The 17,913-nt window shown below is 46.0% G+C and overlaps 1 protein-coding gene across 4 annotated transcripts in view; it reads left to right on the top strand.

Annotated features, from left to right (window-relative positions):
* Positions 1-455: 455 nt before the first annotated feature.
* The window catches only part of Mettl24 (methyltransferase like 24), a 111,397-nt gene continuing 93,939 nt past the window's right edge, over positions 456-17,913 (top strand). Inside the window, exon 1 of one of the 4 annotated variants that reach the window (XM_040728167.1) lies at positions 456-1,009. In XM_040728167.1, coding sequence (XP_040584101.1) covers positions 704-1,009 — 306 coding nt within the window. In that variant the 5' untranslated portion in view covers positions 456-703. The remainder of the gene's footprint in view (positions 1,010-17,913) is intronic. The other 3 variants (XM_013115744.3, XM_005073245.4, XM_040728169.1) reach the window with 3 other exon arrangements.

Here is a 17,913-nt window from a genome sequence, read left to right as displayed (position 1 = left end):
GCAAGGCAGCGGGGAGGTATGTGTTTGGAACTAAATTAATTTGATTTCCATCATGCCATGGTAACTTCTGTTCTCTCTCTCGGCTGTCAGATGTCTTAGCCGGCTTTTCCCCTACTCTTCACCCCCACACATTTCATAACACCAAGAGAAAGCACGGCTTGGCTTCGGGCAGAATTTAGAAACTGAATAACTCTAATTTGATTCTTCTCCATGGAGTGCTATTCTCTCTCTCTCCCCCTCCTTCCTAGAGGGAGAGAAGTTGTAAACTGGAGCATAAGTACGCTTTATTTTTATATCAGGCTTAACGGCACAAAACTGCTTGACAGAACTTTTTCTTTGGTACAAAACCTGGCAGCTCACCTTTCCTCCTCCTCCGTGTCTAATAGTAACACCAGTAAATGAAATCAGAGCCCAGGACCCCAGGGATATGCATGTGGCTTTGCAGACCTGTCATACCTAGTGACACCCAGCGGGCCGCGGGGGCCTGGGTGTGCCTAGCCCACCGCCCCTCGTTCTTCCTGCTGGGCAGGATAAGGTTACGCCGCCGGGGCCTCCTCTGTCGCAGGGAGGAAGGCGGGCCGACACCCTGCCGACTAGGGAGTCGCCACAGTTGGCAGCCGGGAGCCCGTGAGGACGCTGCTCTGCAGGCGGCCTGGAGCAGAGGGTGGGACCCAGAACGCAACCTGAGGCTGGGGTCCCCGCCATGGCCACGGCCAGGCCTCCCGGGCGCGGCTGCAGAGCCCTGCCCGGATGGCTGCTCGGTGCTGCGCTGCTACTGGGCCTGCGGCTCTGCATGGAGTTGCACCGTGAGGGCCCCGGATCCCCGGGACGCCGCGATCCCCCGGGACCTCCCCGGCCGCACCTGCTACCTCCGCCCGGCCCTCCACGCAGTGCCAGAAGGAGGCAGGTGACCTACGTGCGTAGCGGGCGCCGAGCGCTGCCCCGGGGTGGTGGGACCACGACACCGGAGCCGAGCTGTTGCACCCTACGCGGGCTTCCCCGCAGGAAGGTCAGTTGCAAACTCTGCAGACCCGGGCCGTGGTGTTGAGCCGGCACCCAGATGGCGCTGGGGAGCCTTCTGCTCAGGCCGGTGGACCTCGGCACTGGGACTTCCAGGCTCTTGCACTTCTGACTGTGCTCTCTGGAACTTTCTCTAGCCTTTTCAGTGCCCCTGTAGACAGAAGTGGACATGAGCAGAGTTCATCCACACTCAGCCACTGTTTGTGAGCTCCCACTGTGGCAAGCCTCCTTCTAGGAACAGAGCACCTAGCAACCATAACCATTTCAGTGAGGGGAGGGGCACTGAACAGCACCAGGGGAAAGCAAAGGAGGTTTGGTGACCCCGTGGTTTCCCCACCCAGGCCTGGGCAAAGCCAGATGGGTAGTCACTGAAAGATGCATCCTCCTGCATCATTCCCCCGCCTCTCCCCCCCCAGTCCCGTCCCTACCCAGGACTGGCACAGGGAGAGAAGACAAGCCCCCAGCACCACTTAGTGGGAAAATAATTGGATCCTCCAGGACCAAACCTAAGTTTGCCTTCCATAGCTGGCTAGGCTCTTCCTTGCCTCATTAACTTCCTGCCTCACACTTCATTGAGTAGGTCGATTTTAACCTCTGGTTGTTAAGGCCTGGGCTTCCCACCTTCTTTTGGGAGCTCATCATTTACGTGGTACTTGAGAGTGAAAAGACTAGGAACTTGCCAAATCCTTATACCTGTCACTCCTGCTTCCGACGGACCGCAATGGCATCCCCAGAAGCCCTCTGTGCTGCCTGGAGTCGGTTTTTCTTTATGACACCTGTCCCCACCCCACCCCTTCACCACCCTACTCTCCCTTTGGCTGAGCTGCTCCCTTCCCCATTCTTCCAGTGCGCCCCCCCCCACTTACTCTACTTGCTTGTCTTCCCACAAGACTGGAGCTACTTCATAGGCTACCCTATCATCTTGTGGGATAAACATAGCTCTGTTTTCTGTCTCTGAAATGTGCCTCCCGTGTAAAGACTTAGCTAGTTACTCTTCCTTTTCATGCTGACTATGCAGTTCCCATGATTCCTTCAAAACTCCTGCCAAGGGCTTGCACTAGCTGCTGGGTCAAACGCTGCCAACACAAACTGAATTCAAAGTGGATGGGGGCTCAGCAAAGGAGTTTGATTCAGGCCTTGGACCTGAGAAGGAAGACCAGGAAGAGAACAAAGGGGACATTGGGAGCTGAGGCGATGTTTTTGAAGAGTCTAGCCTCCTTTGTCCTTCTGCGATGTCCTCAAACCTTCTGTCTTTGATACTCCACAACTGTTGTTCCTGCTGTTGAAGGAGCCCCAAGGTTTAGTCTCTATAGTTATTGTTAACTAGAGCCTACTTTACAGCGTCAAGATTTGGAATGCATAGACTCAGAGGGTCACTGGAGGTGTGCGGGGAGTTCACCTTTACCCCTGTCGGAGGCTGGGGAGGGGACCCCGTCTGAAAATGGCAGTGTAGGTGTGTGTGTGGGACACTGTCTGTGTCTGGAAGGTACATGGAGAAGCAGGGCTTCTGTTTACCTTTGGTGGATTACAGAGACAACTTTAAAGCTCCTTTAGGTAGTCAGTTGGAAATGTCAAATAGACAGACATGTGGAAGCTGGGGGCAGGGCCCAGGTTCATTGGGGTCATTGCATGCAAATGACACTGACACTATGAGATGTGTGAGGCCAGCTGGGGGTGAGTGTGGCTCACAGGACGAGGGTCTGAGCGCTGACATCATTACAATTGAAGTAGAAAGAAGATGAAAGGGAAATGTTAGCACAGCGTCTGGCACGTTGTGAACGCAATGTAACAGCCTTTATTTTCTCTGAGTTGTCCGAGTCTTCAGCCTTAGCGGTTCCTCAGATATGAGCTATCCCAGCTTATTTGCCTTCCCTTGCCATTTCCTGTTCCCCATCCTGCCAATCTTCTACCGTTTGCTGCTTCAAACATGCAGGTGAAGGCTCAATTCTCTCCATGACCACTCAGGTCAAGGTTCATTGAGAATCTCCTGTTTCCATGCTGATCTCTCTGCAGCGCCTCTGTGAGTGTGAGCCGCTGTGTTCCTGTGGAGACTTGAGAACCCGTCTCAGATGGGATGTTTTGCCTGTACAAAGTGTTCTCCAATGGGAGGGCTTTCATTCCCCACAGTGACCCTAGTTATCTCTGTAGACACTGACATGACAAAGATGAATACTATTATGTCTTGAGTTTCTCATGGGTGTTATAAAGAAATGTCTTTGGTTAAACTATGTAAGAAGTAAGGCTTATCACTATTGTAAAAATAGTAAGTTATCAGCCTCCTGTGGAAACATTTTCCTTGGGTTATCCTCTCCATAGCTGTGTTCTTATTTTTTAAAAAAAATATATCTCATCTCACCAACTTCCTAGACAGGATTCTGGATTTATTCTCTTTCACAGCTGAGTTAAAATATTCCTCAAAACTGGAAAGGCCAGTATTTAATCTGTTTTCAGACTTCTGGGAATGGAGTTCAACATCTTACACCTCTCTGGGGATAAACCTTGTTCCCTTTTTCCCTTAACCTCTAAACTTTGAACAGTATGACTGCATTAAAATATCAGGGGCTGCAAAGATGGTGGGAGAGATGGCTCAGAGGTTAAGAGCACTGACTGCTCTTCCAGAGGTCCTGAGTTCAATTCCCAGCAACCACATAGTGGCTCACAGCCATCTACAATTCAATCTGGTGCCCTCTTCTTTAAAAAAATCACTGATGACACTTTCTTTACTTTCTGTTTCCTAAGTGTTTCTGGTTTTTGTTGTTGTTTTCTTTCTTCAAGAGGTATTTATAATTCCTGCGGGTGAAGTTCTTGGGGGATTTATTTACAGAGAACTAGATGTGGTCTCTGTGACAGGCTTTGTAGGTACTCTTGGGTGTATGTGGTACCCCTTACAAGTCACAGCCCATCTACAAAGAAGCAGTTTTTTAACATCTAGGCCTTGCTTGTTTAGGAGATACTTAACTCAAGACCAGGCTCCCAGGAGAAATGTCTTTTCAGAGCAATGTCACTTGACATTTAATATGCTGGCAAGCAAAGTGACTTCTGAGTTACTGAGCTACAGAACCCAGCAATGTGCTGCTGTCTTGGCTGGTGAGTTACAGATCTTTTGGAACAGTGTGTGTGTGTGTGTGTGTGTGTGTGTGTGTGTGTGTGTGTGTGCAGAGGAGGGACTGTTTCCTCTTCTGAAAAACCATATGGCAAATGTGGGCTTACTTCTTGTCATCTTCTCAGTTTTCTAATTCGGTAGCTGTTGGCGAAATGATGGGAAGTGGCGTGGTGTGCCCCTGGTCTACCCAATCACCTTAAGAGCGCTTATTATTTTCAGACTCCTTGAAGGGTAGGTTGAGTCCCTTGTGACCCAGAGAGAAGGCATAGTCCTGTAATCTGCTCCCTCTTCCTGTGTCCCCCTTTACCATGCTGTATAGAACTAGCTCTAAACATGAAGTCCTCTTGCACGTTATGAGTTCTAATATGAGCACTGGGAGATGAGGACAGATGACAGATGGTGGGTAAGTGCCAGCTCTTTTGATTGTGACAATCTTTGAACTCAGCAGCCCTGTCCAGCCCCTCCGGTTTTGCATATGTACCCATACTTCTGACGCAGGGGAGCAGCATGAATCAGCCTCCTCCCACTGCCCGGGAAGCTGAGCATTTTCATTTGAAACAAAGTCAGCTGAGAGCATTTGAATGAGCGCCAGCAGCATGTGGGCGTGAAGTAGCAGTTGCTTAGTTTCATTTCAGAAAGCGGGTTTTTATTACAATTTTGATGTGCCTTCAGTGGGGACCAGGACTCTGCTTCCACCCCAATCCTGCAGTTGTTAGTTTCTTGGAGAGTGTTCTGTGGGCAGAGGGCTGCTAATGCCAGCTCTATTGTTTTTCAACAACCAGTGGTGGAGATACTAGGTTTTTGTGTATAATTTGTGCGGTCCATTTTCTCTAAGGAGAAAAATGACCTGCCAGTTTTCTCGAATAGAATTGGATTTCCCTTTTCAGGCTGTGAACAGAATCAGGGCTTCATAGTTAAACGGGAGACTGTCGAGGGTGGAGGGCCCTTGAGTTTTTCCATCTGTGTGATGATAGCTTTGCAGGTCTTCTATTTCTGAGAAGTTAGGCTCTTTGTTCTGTGATACAGGGGAAATAACAGGAGCCTGCTTCATTTGCCATGAGACAAGTCTCGGCACAGCAACCTGCCAGCAGTGATGAGCATCTTTTCAAATAGTCCCTGGGTCCTCTGGATATGTCACAGTGGACCCATTAGTGTCCTGTGGAGATTTCTGGAAAAGGAGGGTGATAAAATTTGCTCTCCAATAAGCATTTTTATCCTGATCAAGTGATTGAGAGAAAATTGAGTTGTAGAAGCCTTACAATCTAGGGGCATATGTAATTTAAACTAATAGCAAGCGAGGCTGTTAGTTACTCAGGAGGTGAATCTATCCAATGAATTTGAATCATATAGCATTTTTTCTAGTAGTGGGAATTGAACTCAGAACTCATACATTATAGGCAAGTGCTCTACTACTGAGCCTCACCTATACCCTCATGTAACTATCTTTAGATGAGGTATCCAGTGGGATCCAGCACTGAGTCCCACCTATATCCTAATATAAAAATCTTTAGATGGGGTACCCTGTGGGATTCAACTTAACATCCTCTCCATTCACTTTGCCTTTATAATCTCAGGAAGCATTTGAAATGACAACTCTGAGCCAGACACCTTCAAAACGAGCAGTTGTTTTTCCTTAAAAGTGACAAGCAAAGTTAATACATCTTAGCTCGATGACAGTGTGACATATCCCTATCATATGCAACAAAGGAAAAGGTCCCTTTGAACTGTTGTTTTTAAGAAAGAGGATGTGATGGTTGACTTTCAAAGTCAACCTGACTGGATTTCCAGTTATGTAGGAGACACACTGGGACTTATCTGTAAAAGCATTGCCACAGAGGTGGGAGGATCTACCGTGAATGTGGGGAGCACCATTCCATGGGCTGGGAACTGAGAAAACAAGACAAATCAAGTATACCTGTTATCTTTCTGTTGCTGTGATAAAACACCATGGTCAAGGCAATTTATAGAAGAATGGTTTATGTGAGCTTGTGGTTCTGGAGGGTAAGAGTCCATCTTGGAAGGGAGGCATTGCAGGAAGCAGCAGACATGGCGGCTGGAGTAGAATGCTCAGGAGCCCACCTCCATCACTGTAAGCACTAAGCAGACAGAGCAAACTGCAGGTAAACGAGGCTTCGTACTCTCAAAGCCTGCCCTAGAAACAAACTCCCTTCAGCCAGGCCTTACCTCCTAAACTTCCCCCAAACAACACCACCAACTGGGGACCAAGTGTTCCAATGCCCAAGGCTGTGGGAGCAGCATTTCTTGCTCTGTTTTCTGTCTCTAATTTTCAGAGATGTGAGGAATCCAAGTGCACGATCCTGTCACCATAAACTCCTCCTTGCCATGCTTTCCTCACCACAATGAGTGGTACCCACAAAGGATGGTACCCAAGGGTGGTACTCATGATGGATGGTACCCAAGAAGAATGGTTTTCATGATGGATGGTATCCATGATGATGGGTGGTACCCACGATGGATGGTAGCCTTTGAAACCATGAGCCAGAGTGAATATTCCTTGTGTTAACTTGCCTCATTTTTATCTTGCCCAAGGAATAGGAAAACTAACAGATACAAATGAATCATGCAAGGCCAGAACTGGATATTGGGGAGGGTGTTTGTAAGGAAACATATTTAGTCAATGTAGCACTGTTTTGGTTTTATAACAAAAAAACCCCGCAGGTTTTGGTTTTTAAACAAGAAAATTGCATTCCGGCCTAATTCAGAATAAAGCAGAATAGGAAACAAAAGAGAAGAATTAAAGAAGTATGTTGGGAAACCCTGGAGATCTCTCACTGAGCCAGAGGAAGACCTCAGTCACTTCCTTTGGAGGAGGAGGCTATTCAGAGCCCATTGTCTGTCTTTCTGAAGGGCCCCAGAAGGTTCTCCTTGCTGTAATCTGGGGCTACCTCTCTGATGTTCACTTTGAATTGGCCAGTTCTGGCCACTTGCTCTAAACACAGCACAAGGTCCTGGAAGCCATTCTTAGAGTATGGTACCCTGAACCGCTAAGTTGTCGCTACTCCGTAACTACTCAGTATTAGTTTTGCAATTTTCCCTTAGACTATTTGTTTCCCATATTTCATATTATTTCAATTGACCCATAACAAAATCTGGGTCAATTGAAATAATATGAAATATGGGAAACAAATAGTCTAGGGGTTTTGTTTTTACTAATTCCAGATCCTGTCCTCTATGTGTGTGAGCTTATATAGTTATGTATGTCTCTAGTTATCTTCATTGCTTAATTATTTGCCAGTTAATGGTATCCTTTGGAATGTGTCATTGTGTGTCCCATGTGGAGACCAGAAGTCAATGTCTGATGTCTTCCTCTATTGCTTTGCCTTCTGTAAGAATAAAGATTAATTTATTTTCATTTTCTGTGGATGAGTGCGTTGCCTGCACGTGTGTGTGTGCGTGCATCACTTGTAGGCCGGGTGCCCGAGAAAGCCAGACAAAGGCATCAGATCCCCTGGAACTGGGGCTACAGGTAGTTGTGAGCTGCCAGGTTGTGGGTGCTGGGAACTGAACCAGCTCCTCCAGAAGAGCAGCCAGGGTTCTTAACCACCGAGCACCTTTCTTGAGCCCTGCCCTTTCCACTTGAGTTTTGAGACAGGCTTTCTCACCAAACCTGCTGTTCACCTATTAGCTAGACTGGCTGGACATCAAACTCCAGGGGTCCTTATGTCTTCCTGTGTTGGAATTACGGGTATGTGATGCTCAGTTTTTAACATGGGTGAGGAGGATTTGAACTTGGGTCCTGGTACTCGAGTAGCAAGCATTTTACCCACTGAACTGTCTCCGGAGCACCCGTCTATTATACTCCTATTTCCAGGTAGTATTTGGCAGAAAGCTGGCATCTAGTGCACAAAAATCTTCAACCAATGGGTACATATACAAATACATATATATATACATATATATATACACACACACAAGATCCATATGTTGTATTCCATCCATTCCTCTATCCTCTGTCTCTCCTTTTCTCCCTCCATTCATTTCTTTCTTTTCTTTTTTTCAAAAAGTTCTTTGTGAGGACTTGTAGTAGAAAAGTAAATGCAAAAGTTGGCTCATTATCTCAATTTAGGCTTTCTAACCAAAATTAGAGTCTTAGGGTATTTGATTGTTGTTAATGCGGTCACTTTTCAAAAACATCTAAACTATTGTTCAGTACATCTGAACTGGCTGTTTTAGGATTCCTTAGTGTGAGGCTACTTCTGCATCAGTTAGGACTCTTAGATTGTGAGTGACAGGCCCAGTAGAAACTAGTAAAACCAGAGAGTGTTTGGAATGGTCTGAGAATACAAAGAAGAAATACAGAAGCCAGGAGGGACCTGGGAAATCAAGCCAGGGCTAAAGCGAACCTGATACCGCAGCTATCTGGATGACCCCATGTCGCAGACATGCTGGGTACTGTCTGTTTCGGTTGTCCCCTTTCTGCCTCCTCTTCCTCCTGCGTTTGTTCTACTTTTCTAAGATGTTTCCCTGTTTCTTCTCTTACCTGATGTTCCTTCACGGGACATCAGCGTCACCTCTCAGACACACCTGCAAGGGAGTTCGGATTTAATTTACAGACGCAATGAAGCAGATAGCATGAGAACTCAGCGTAGCTCTGAGGCCAGGGCTCTAGCAGTGAGGAAGTGGGAGGTTCAGGGAGTCTGTACCCAGCCCACCCTAGTGTGTCTGGGATGGTGTTCCTGCACTCGGGTGTCTGTAAGCCAATAAATCTTTAATCAATTCCCTTTCTGCTTAGCTAGCTAGAGTGGCTTCTGTTGTTTACAACGAAGAACCTTGACAGGGCAGTGAATCAGAGCTGGATCTTTGGAGGTTTACAGCTATAACTTTCCCTTTTCAGTTTTGCCTGGTCTGTTTAATTCAGGGTTAGGAACATAATGATTGGGGGCTGGGCGAACTGTGGGCTGAAGGATCTCTCCCTGACAAGATGATAATATTCAGTTTCAGATACTGAGTTACAGAGATCTACTGCTCATCTTTAGAGACACCAAACCGTATTTCATAGTGCCATTTGCTTGGGGTAGCAGGAAGGAGGGGACAGTGCTTGCAGCTGTCACAAATAACACTCCAGGGTCAGGGCTCACGCTATTGTAGGTTCATTTCTGGCTGGGCCACATATCCCTTGTGGATTGGATGGGTATGTGTCATGCCGCTGTGTGCTGTAATTGTCCTACCTCTGGACTCCAGGCTGAAAGTGCAGCACCATCTCTCCATTCACCTTAGCAGAGGGGTGGGTGCTCTCTTGCGTCTTGTCTGACATCATTGAAAGCCCCAGCCTGGGGCCTGGGTTCAGTTCCCAGCAGTCACAAGACAGTTCACAATTGCTAGTGACTTCAGTTCTAGGGGTTCTGATGCCCTCTCTGGCTTCCCTGGGCTCCTGTACGCACAGAGTGCATATAAACATATGCAGGCATATGATTAAATCTAAAAAAAAAAAGCCTGGAAGTGACCTGTTTCTCTCTTGTACACATTACAATGTCCAGAGCCACCCCATGCCAGCAGTTCTGTCCTGCCATGTGACAGAAGACAGGTGGCATGTTAGATGAGCAGGACAATGTCGTTGCAGAATGTAGCTTTCAATTATGCGTGTCTATGTGGTTTCAATCATGCGTGTCTGTGTGGAGACCATCTAGGCCATGCCTTGTGTCTATGTTTCCAGCTGCTTGCTTATTTGCGTGTCTGACAGTGCTGAAGAAAGCATGGTTATTGGTTTTCAGGGGCTGAGATCTGAAATGAAATAGCAGTCTGAATTTAGTAGTAGCCTGCAATAAAAACAGACTTAATGTATATCTTACAAACGTGCTGGAGCCCATCCTGGAATCTGTTCGCCACAATGGCTCTTACTGACATTGTTTATGTTCAGTTCTGCTCAGAGCAGATGGAGGAAGTGAATTGTTAAATAGACCATGAAAGTAAAGGACTGGAGAGATGGCTCAGGGGTGAAGAGCGCTTGCTGCTCTTCTAGAGGACTAGCGCTTGGTTCCTGGCACCCGCGTCAGATGGCTCACAACTGCCTGTAACTCCAGCTCCAAGGGGAATCTGATTCTTTTTTTGTGGCCTCCAGGAGTATCAGTGTGCATATGCTCATAGTCACACACACGCACAAATACACACACACACACACAAATGCATATACACACACAGACCACACACACACACACACACACACAAACACACATACACACACATAGACCATACACACAGATATACACACAAACACACACACAGAGAACACATACACAGACATTCATATACACATACAAACACACACATACACATACACACATGCACATAAACCACATACACACACACATAGACACACACATACAGACACACACATATATAGACCACACACAGGTACATAAACAAACATACATGCACACACATAGACCACACACAAACACACATGTGTATATACACACACAAAACACACAGACACACATCCATACACACTGAATCTTTAAAATAAAAATCCATGTGTGTAAAAGAGTGGAAGGCTTCCAATAAGAGGAGTCAAACACCATATGTGTAAAGCCACAGTGATCATTTTCTCAATTTTACTTGAAGTTAACGGAAATTAACAGATCAGTGGCCATACCTGAGGCCTGCATTCACAGTACAACAGCAAGTGGTTTAGTTTATTTCTCATCTTCTTTGAGTGTAGAAAAGGGATACTTAAAATCCCTGCTTAGTAAAATGCACGGCCTCTCAGAGCTCAGAGCAATGCGACTGCAGACGTGGCCTTTTCTGTCGTGTTTTGTGAGTGGAGTATGGATTAATAATAATGATAATAACACGCAAGATCCTCGGGTACCTGCAGCATGGATTTCCTAAAATGTCATCCACATATTCTGATATGTGTAGCTTGCCTGTGATATGGGCTTCTGGCTCCTCTGGTCTTCCTTTCTTTGTTAGGAGTCAAACCAGGGCCTGTAGTGGAGTGGATCATCTTTGGCTATGCACACATTATTTTCTGTCTTTCCCTTCTTTTGCAATTTTGGAGTATTTTTGTGATAACGAAATCTTTCTGGCAGAGCTGGGGCTTTGCTTGCCTTGGGTAAGCACTTAGGCCTAGGGACCCTATTTTTATGCTTGAGGTCAGAGGGTTAATTTCTGTTCCCTTACATGTTGAATGTAGGGCTAACAGGCAAACCTACATTGAACAAGAGATGTACATTTTCTGAACTTCAGTTTCTTTTCTTAAAAAAAGAAGTTTAGTATTTTAAATTATGTGTTGGTGTACATGTCTGCCTGTGGCTATGTGCGTGCAATCGCAGGTGTCCTCCAAGGCCAGGGGCAATGGACCCCCGGAGCTGGAGTTATAAGCTGTTGCAACTGTGAACTTCCCAAATGTGGGCGCTGAAAACTGAAGGAGGAAGCTTGGTGTCTGGCAAGAGCCGTGGACTCTCTTAACTGCTGAGCCATTTCTCCTGCCTGTTTTCTTCCTCTGCAAAACAAAATTGTTAGCACATACCCCGCAGGGCTCTGTGAATGAGGGAGCGGAGGCAAATGTATCCGGAGACTTCCTGACACTGGGACATGATGCTTTCTAAATGGTCACTGGTTTGCAATGTCTGAAAGTCACAGGTGTGCTGTCTGAGGAGTGCAAAGTCCAGCATTTACTGTAATTTTGTTTCCTCAAAACTAATTGCAAGTTTTTTTTAAAATTTACAACAGAGTGCTGTTGAATAATTTTGGTTTGCATTAGTGTTGTAATGTAATTCCAAGCTTTGACAATATATTTTTTCCTCAAAATGTTTACAAATCTATTAGCTGATATATAAGCACCCTACTACTTCTTTAGTTCAAGAGAGGCCAGATGATGCACTCATGGGTTAAAGAGTTAATGGATAAATTGTTTTGCTGGTCTTATGGTCCAGCCATGTTGAGTGAATAATATTGTACTCAGTACTCTGTATGTCTTTTAAAGATAAGCTCAGTTTAACACATCAAACAACATGTACTCATGAATGTTGTGCCTGGCATTGTGGGAATACAATTCCTTCAAGCAGAGCACAGTTTGAGTGGACTGGGAAGAGCCCGTTGTGTTGGGTAGGGCTGGGTAGGGCTGGGTAGGGCTGGGTAGGGCTGGGTAGGGCCTGTCCCCATTCTCACACAGGGAAGCCAAGGCTAGCTAGAGGAATTAGATCTCTGGCGGTCCTAGGGGTCTGGATTTTCCTTGGCCTCTTCCCATCTCTCCTTTTTCTCTGCATTCTGGTGCCATGATGGGAACTGCTCCATCCAGCTCCATCCTCTCTGTGTACTGACACCTTTGAAACCAGGAGCCCCAGGGAAATCAGCTGCTTTGGTCAAGTGCTCCGGTGCAATGTTGCAAAGTCAGTTATGCATCAACAGAAAGGAAAAGGAGACATGGAGAACAAGCGAGGGCTTTGCAGGAATTAACACTAGAAGGGACGGCTGGGGGTGCAGTTCAGTGGCAGAGCTTACCCAGGGCAAGCAAGGCCCCAGCAGCTCTGCCAGAAAGATTTCATTATCACAAAAATACTCCAAAAGTGCAAAGATGATCCACTCCACTAACATGCAGGACGGGCAGATCATGAGAATCTATTTCACCCCTTCTAATTGGAAAAAAATACAACACATCTGATACAGGCTGAACCGATGATCATGTGGAGAAAAGCACATGGCATCACCTGCTTTATTTAGGGTTGCCCCCTCACCCACTTTAACACTTTTATTGTCTCCACAACGCCAAGTTCCAAGCTCCTCTCTGTCTCTCTGTGTGTCTCTGTGTGTCTGTGTCTGTGTCTCTGTGTCTGTCTCTGTGTGTCTGTGTCTGTGTCTCTGTGTCTCTGTGTCTGTGTCTCTCTCTCTCTCTCTCTCTCTCTCTCTCTCTCTTTCTTGTTTGCAGTTTCATTCCCATGAAGATAGAGGGCTCATCTGACTTGTCCACAGCTCCATGAACTGACTATGATGGTACTTGTGCGTAGCAGGCACTCCGTAATACTGGCTGGAAGAATGCATCTCTTTATTGCTCCTGGCTAGCTGATGGGTTTGAAACCACCTGAATCTGTCAAGTGTCCCACTGCATTCCCTTCGAGGCCACTCATTTCTGAGACAGGGTGAAACAGTACAGATCTTGCCACAAAACAGCCAGCATTTACTTTGCTTCAGACTGTAGCATCAGGCTGGGAGTCCTTGGGCGGCCTGTGACTTAGAATTACTTTTACAGATGGACATTTGCAGTCATTTTTATGTTAGAAACATCAATCCTGAACACCGATGAGACAAAATAAACAATAAAAGTTCTAGTTTTTTTGTGCCAGTAGGTCTACATTACTAAAAATTGTGTCTAATTACTGTTGGAGTCTTCACTAGAAATGTAAAATTGTTCTTTTATCTTGTCTAATAAACACCTAATTAATATCCTTAATTTTGCCTCTTAGCTCATGAAGTGTTTATACCTGACTTTATAAAGAACAATTTGCCAACCTCTGCTGTGGCAGTGGCATCGGGCCACCTAAATGTGACTGTTTGGTGTAGGGGTGAAAACAGAACTTCAGGGGGTCTATCAAGTCTTGGGGGTGCTCATCGTAGAGTTGTTTCATTTGCTGTATGGCTCTAGACTTCCAATAAGATGCTGAGAATCCTTGAGACCACTTCCACAAAGCCTTGAAGGTCTTTGTCATGTGGCCATAGCCATGGAATGAATATCGAGTGGTCTGAAGCTGGTTTGGTCTACTAGGTCTCTTGACTTCTAATATAACCGTAGGGTTGTCGGGCAGAGTCTGGGGTCAGTCCCCTTTAGTACTTACATGCAAATGGCAGGAGCCCATGCATGAGGAGGTTGGTAGCCTTCCTTCTGTACAATATGCCGAAAATGTCTGACTTACATTTTCTGACCATGTCTCTAATTCCTGTGGCTAGTTCAGGGTTTCTTCTCTGGCCTGTGCAGCCCACTTCTTACAGCAATACAGACCTAGAGAGATCAATCCAGCTCAAACCAAATACCATTCTAAAGTCAGGTCTTCAAAGTTTTCCCGGCTGGGGCGTCTTAGTGGCTGTCCTCTCTTCTCAGGCTCCTACTACACAGCTCTTGCCTTCTCTTCTACACCCACCAATGCTTTCCTTCCTTCGTTGAGCTTTCAGTCTATCACATCCCTCTCCACTCTCTTGAGCTTCTAACGACCAAACTCCCGACACATGCCCCCTTTGTTTTTCATTAAGCTTGAGTGGTTTATCTCCCTGCTTCCCCTTCCCTTGCAGGCCGGACCTAGTGTGAGTTAAGCTCCACAGTGGCCGCAGGCAGAGCTGGTTTTCCTTTGGTGGTGATGGGGACTGAAGCCAGAGCTTGGTGTGTGCTAGCCAAGGCTTCTACTGTTGAACTACACCCCTGTTCTAGCACATGTGAGGAGGTCAGAGGAAACTTCCAGTGTCCAGCCTTGCTCTTCGTCTTGTTTGAGACATAGTCTCTTGTTATTTGCCGCTGCGTATGCCAGACTTGCTGGCCTGTGAGCTTCCGGGGATTCTCCTGTACCCACCCCCCCATGTCTCCAGAGGAGCACTGGGATTACACAGGTGTGTGCCACGCCTGGCTTTACATGGGTTCTGGGGCCTTGAACACAGGATAGGCAAGTGCTCTATCCACTGAGCAATCTTCCAGCCCTATAAAGCATATTATTTTTCACACAAAACTTGTGCAGAAATGTTTAGAGAAATATTATAATATCCAGAAATAAAATCCCACTCAAGTGGCCCTTAGCTGGTGAATGAATAAGCATAATGTGGGTTAGCCAATCAGAATCGATGCATGCTAAAATGCAGATAAACCTTGAAACGTTGTGTTAAGGGAAAGAAAACAGTTGAACAAACCACATACCCCACCTAACGACAAATGTAGAGTCAGAAGCTATGTGTAGGGGGAATAGAAGTGATGGCTCTTGGGAACAGTTTCTTATTGAGAAAATATTCTGGAGGTGACAGTGGTTGTACAACTTGTCTACATAAAACTTTGCTGAAATGTACACTCAAAACGGCACATTTTGTGGTGTGTGACTTGAAAAGATTCCTAGAAACCCATGAGTGACTCACAGGCGTGAAACTCCAAGCTCTGCTCTGTTCAGATACAGATAAGTGAACCCTGAGAGGGCTCTGGTACTCCAGCCTGCGGGTACTCACCAACCGGCACGGCCAGGTTCAGCAGGGCTGTGCAGTCAATGTGTTTGCTTCTCTACACGGCTCCTGGTGTAGTCTCTCAGAAGCTCCCACAGCTCTTCAGGCCTACCAGCACATTGAGGAGTCTGGCACACCCAGGCTGTGTTTGGAGATGAAGGAGAACCTCGAGGTACCATTGGTAGGAGCTTGCTGGCACTACGCAACTTTGGCAGAAAATATGGCACAAAGCACCAGGGTTTGCAAGAGACAACAAGTGTCTGCACTTCTGTTAGCCCATTGTATCTTTTAGAGCAGCGACTTCTTATTCTGCTTACATCGCCTTAGGATTTCTGCTACACGAGCTCTTTTTCTCCTCATCACTGTCATCAAAATGACTTTTTGTGCTTGCAATGATTTTTGTGTAGAGGTTCAGACAGCCCTTTCTACCTTACAAAGATTTGCTCTGTTGCTACCCCAGTGGGGCTTATGTAGTGTGTGTGTGTGTGTGTGTGTGTGTGTGTGTGTGTATGTTCCCCTTCCATCAATTGGGAGCCTGGTTGCTTTCCGGGTTCAAGATGAAATGAGCCCAAGGTTGGCTGTGGCCAGGTGGTGTCATTTCTACTCTCTGCTATCAGTTATTACTGTTGAAATCTAGACTGCGGAAAAACATGTTGATTCCTGTAGACTTCAGGTTCTGTATTGAAGCTGGGCATCTAAGATATTTTCCAAGTCAACTAACATATTTTAGAGTTTGGCTTTAGCTATTTCTGTTAGGTAGAATTTCAAGTATGCCTTACATTGCTTAAAAACAAATTTGAACTGATTATGTAATTATGATGGGGAATGTTCTTTTGAGTGGTGAATATTCATTTTGCACAAAAGTAGCAAAAAAATGCTTATTTAACTAATGTGCACTTAGAGGACCCTCAAACGGGAGCAGGCAGCTACATGAGTTTTGAAACTGAAATGGCTTGAATTTATTTGGGTACCCTGGATACAGAGAATTGTTTTGGAAAACCTGATGCCTGGGTCTTATTCTTGGACAAGGAATGTTCTTATTTACAAGAACAGAGCCAGTGACTGAAAAGCCAGTGAAGACTGGCATCATTTAACACCCATACAGCATCAAGTTTCCTTGTTATGGTGATGTATGGAGACAAAAACATGGAAAAATGAACCGTCTACATGTGTAAATTTTATTTTTGAAATATAGGTAAGACACGGTACCGAGAGTTAAATATATGTGTTTGGTGCAGTCATTAACGTCACAGTAAAACCAGAAATACATGTTTCTAATGCTTTAGTAACAAAACCATACCAGCATGAAGGGAGTGGGTTAAGGGATGTTGGAAATTCAATTTTCCATGTCTTTTAACCAGGGAATTCTTAGGTTATAGTTATTTTGAAACCAAAAAATTTCAACTTAAAAATAGAAGTGAAGAAATAGGAACAGATTGCAGTCTGCAACAAAAAGTTAAAAAAAATAACCACCAAAACCAGAGTGAAAAGGGACATCAGAGTGGGGAAACTGTCAGGGGACATTGTGTTTAGTCCTCTACACATGCACAACCACACTCCACACTCTCACATACTAAAATACACATTCATACACACATGTGTAACCACACTCACACCCTTACACACACTCACATGCAGATACTCTGGTCAACCTTGACTGACCTTGTCTTTTTTTATTAATTTATTTTTTACATTCTAATCCCAATTCCCCCTCCCTCCACTCTCCCGCTCCTCCTGTCTACTCCATGGAGAGGGTAAAGCTTCCCCTAGGAAGTCTATCTACTAAGTCTGTCCTATCATCCAGTTGAGGCAGGACCAAGGCACCTCCCCACCCCCACATCCCGTGTCTAGGCTAGGCATGGTATCTCTCCATATGAGATATGAGCTCCACTAAGCCAGTTTGTGCATTAGTGATAGATCTTTTTTTTTTTTGAGACAGGGTTTCCCTGTGTAGCTTTGAAGCCTGTCCCAGAACTGGCACTGTAGCCCAAGCTGGTCTCAAACTCACAGAGATCCACCTGCCTCTGCCTCCCGAGTGCTGGGATTAAAGGCGTTCGCCAATACCGCCTGGTGATTGTCCATGTCTTAACATAACTCTCACCTCCCCAAGGAGTGATTCTTCACAGAACTCCCTGATGAGGTTTAAACAATTGATTTCATTGTGTGTGGGTGAAGGGAGCCCTCTTGAAGCTGTAAACTTGTGGAAGGGATTCCGAATGACTCATGGGATTTCCAGAACATACAGGTTTCACCTAGTGAGGGATTTCTGTGAAAGGTTACTCCTCTGGGAGGTGTCAGGTCAAGACAAGGACAGACATGGTTCTCCTCTCACTGAGAGTGGCCCCTGTACAATGGGTATTTCTCTATAGGAAACTCTTCACTGTGGGCAGGGCTGAGCTGAGTGAAACTCCAGAGAGGGGGAGGGTGCTGCCGTGGAGCTCAGCCTGTAGAGTGGGGACCATTCCCCACCAGGCTGGGCACAGCCAACCCCTTCCCAGCCCTGTGATGTGCATCGTACAGATGGCCAGGTCTGTTTGCCTTGGCCTCTGCAAGCTATACCAGGAAGAAGAGCTGGGTTTCCCTTTTCTCATCAGACTAGAAGAAGCCAGTCCCCCACCCCACTCCCAACCCCCTCTATTGAC

The sequence above is a fragment of the Mesocricetus auratus genome, unplaced genomic scaffold, assembly GCF_017639785.1.
Source record: "Mesocricetus auratus isolate SY011 unplaced genomic scaffold, BCM_Maur_2.0 Super-Scaffold_100018, whole genome shotgun sequence".
Lineage (NCBI taxonomy): Eukaryota > Metazoa > Chordata > Mammalia > Rodentia > Cricetidae > Mesocricetus > Mesocricetus auratus.
The sequence above is the reverse complement of the archived record's forward strand: the minus strand, read 5'-3'. Positions and strand labels throughout refer to the sequence as shown.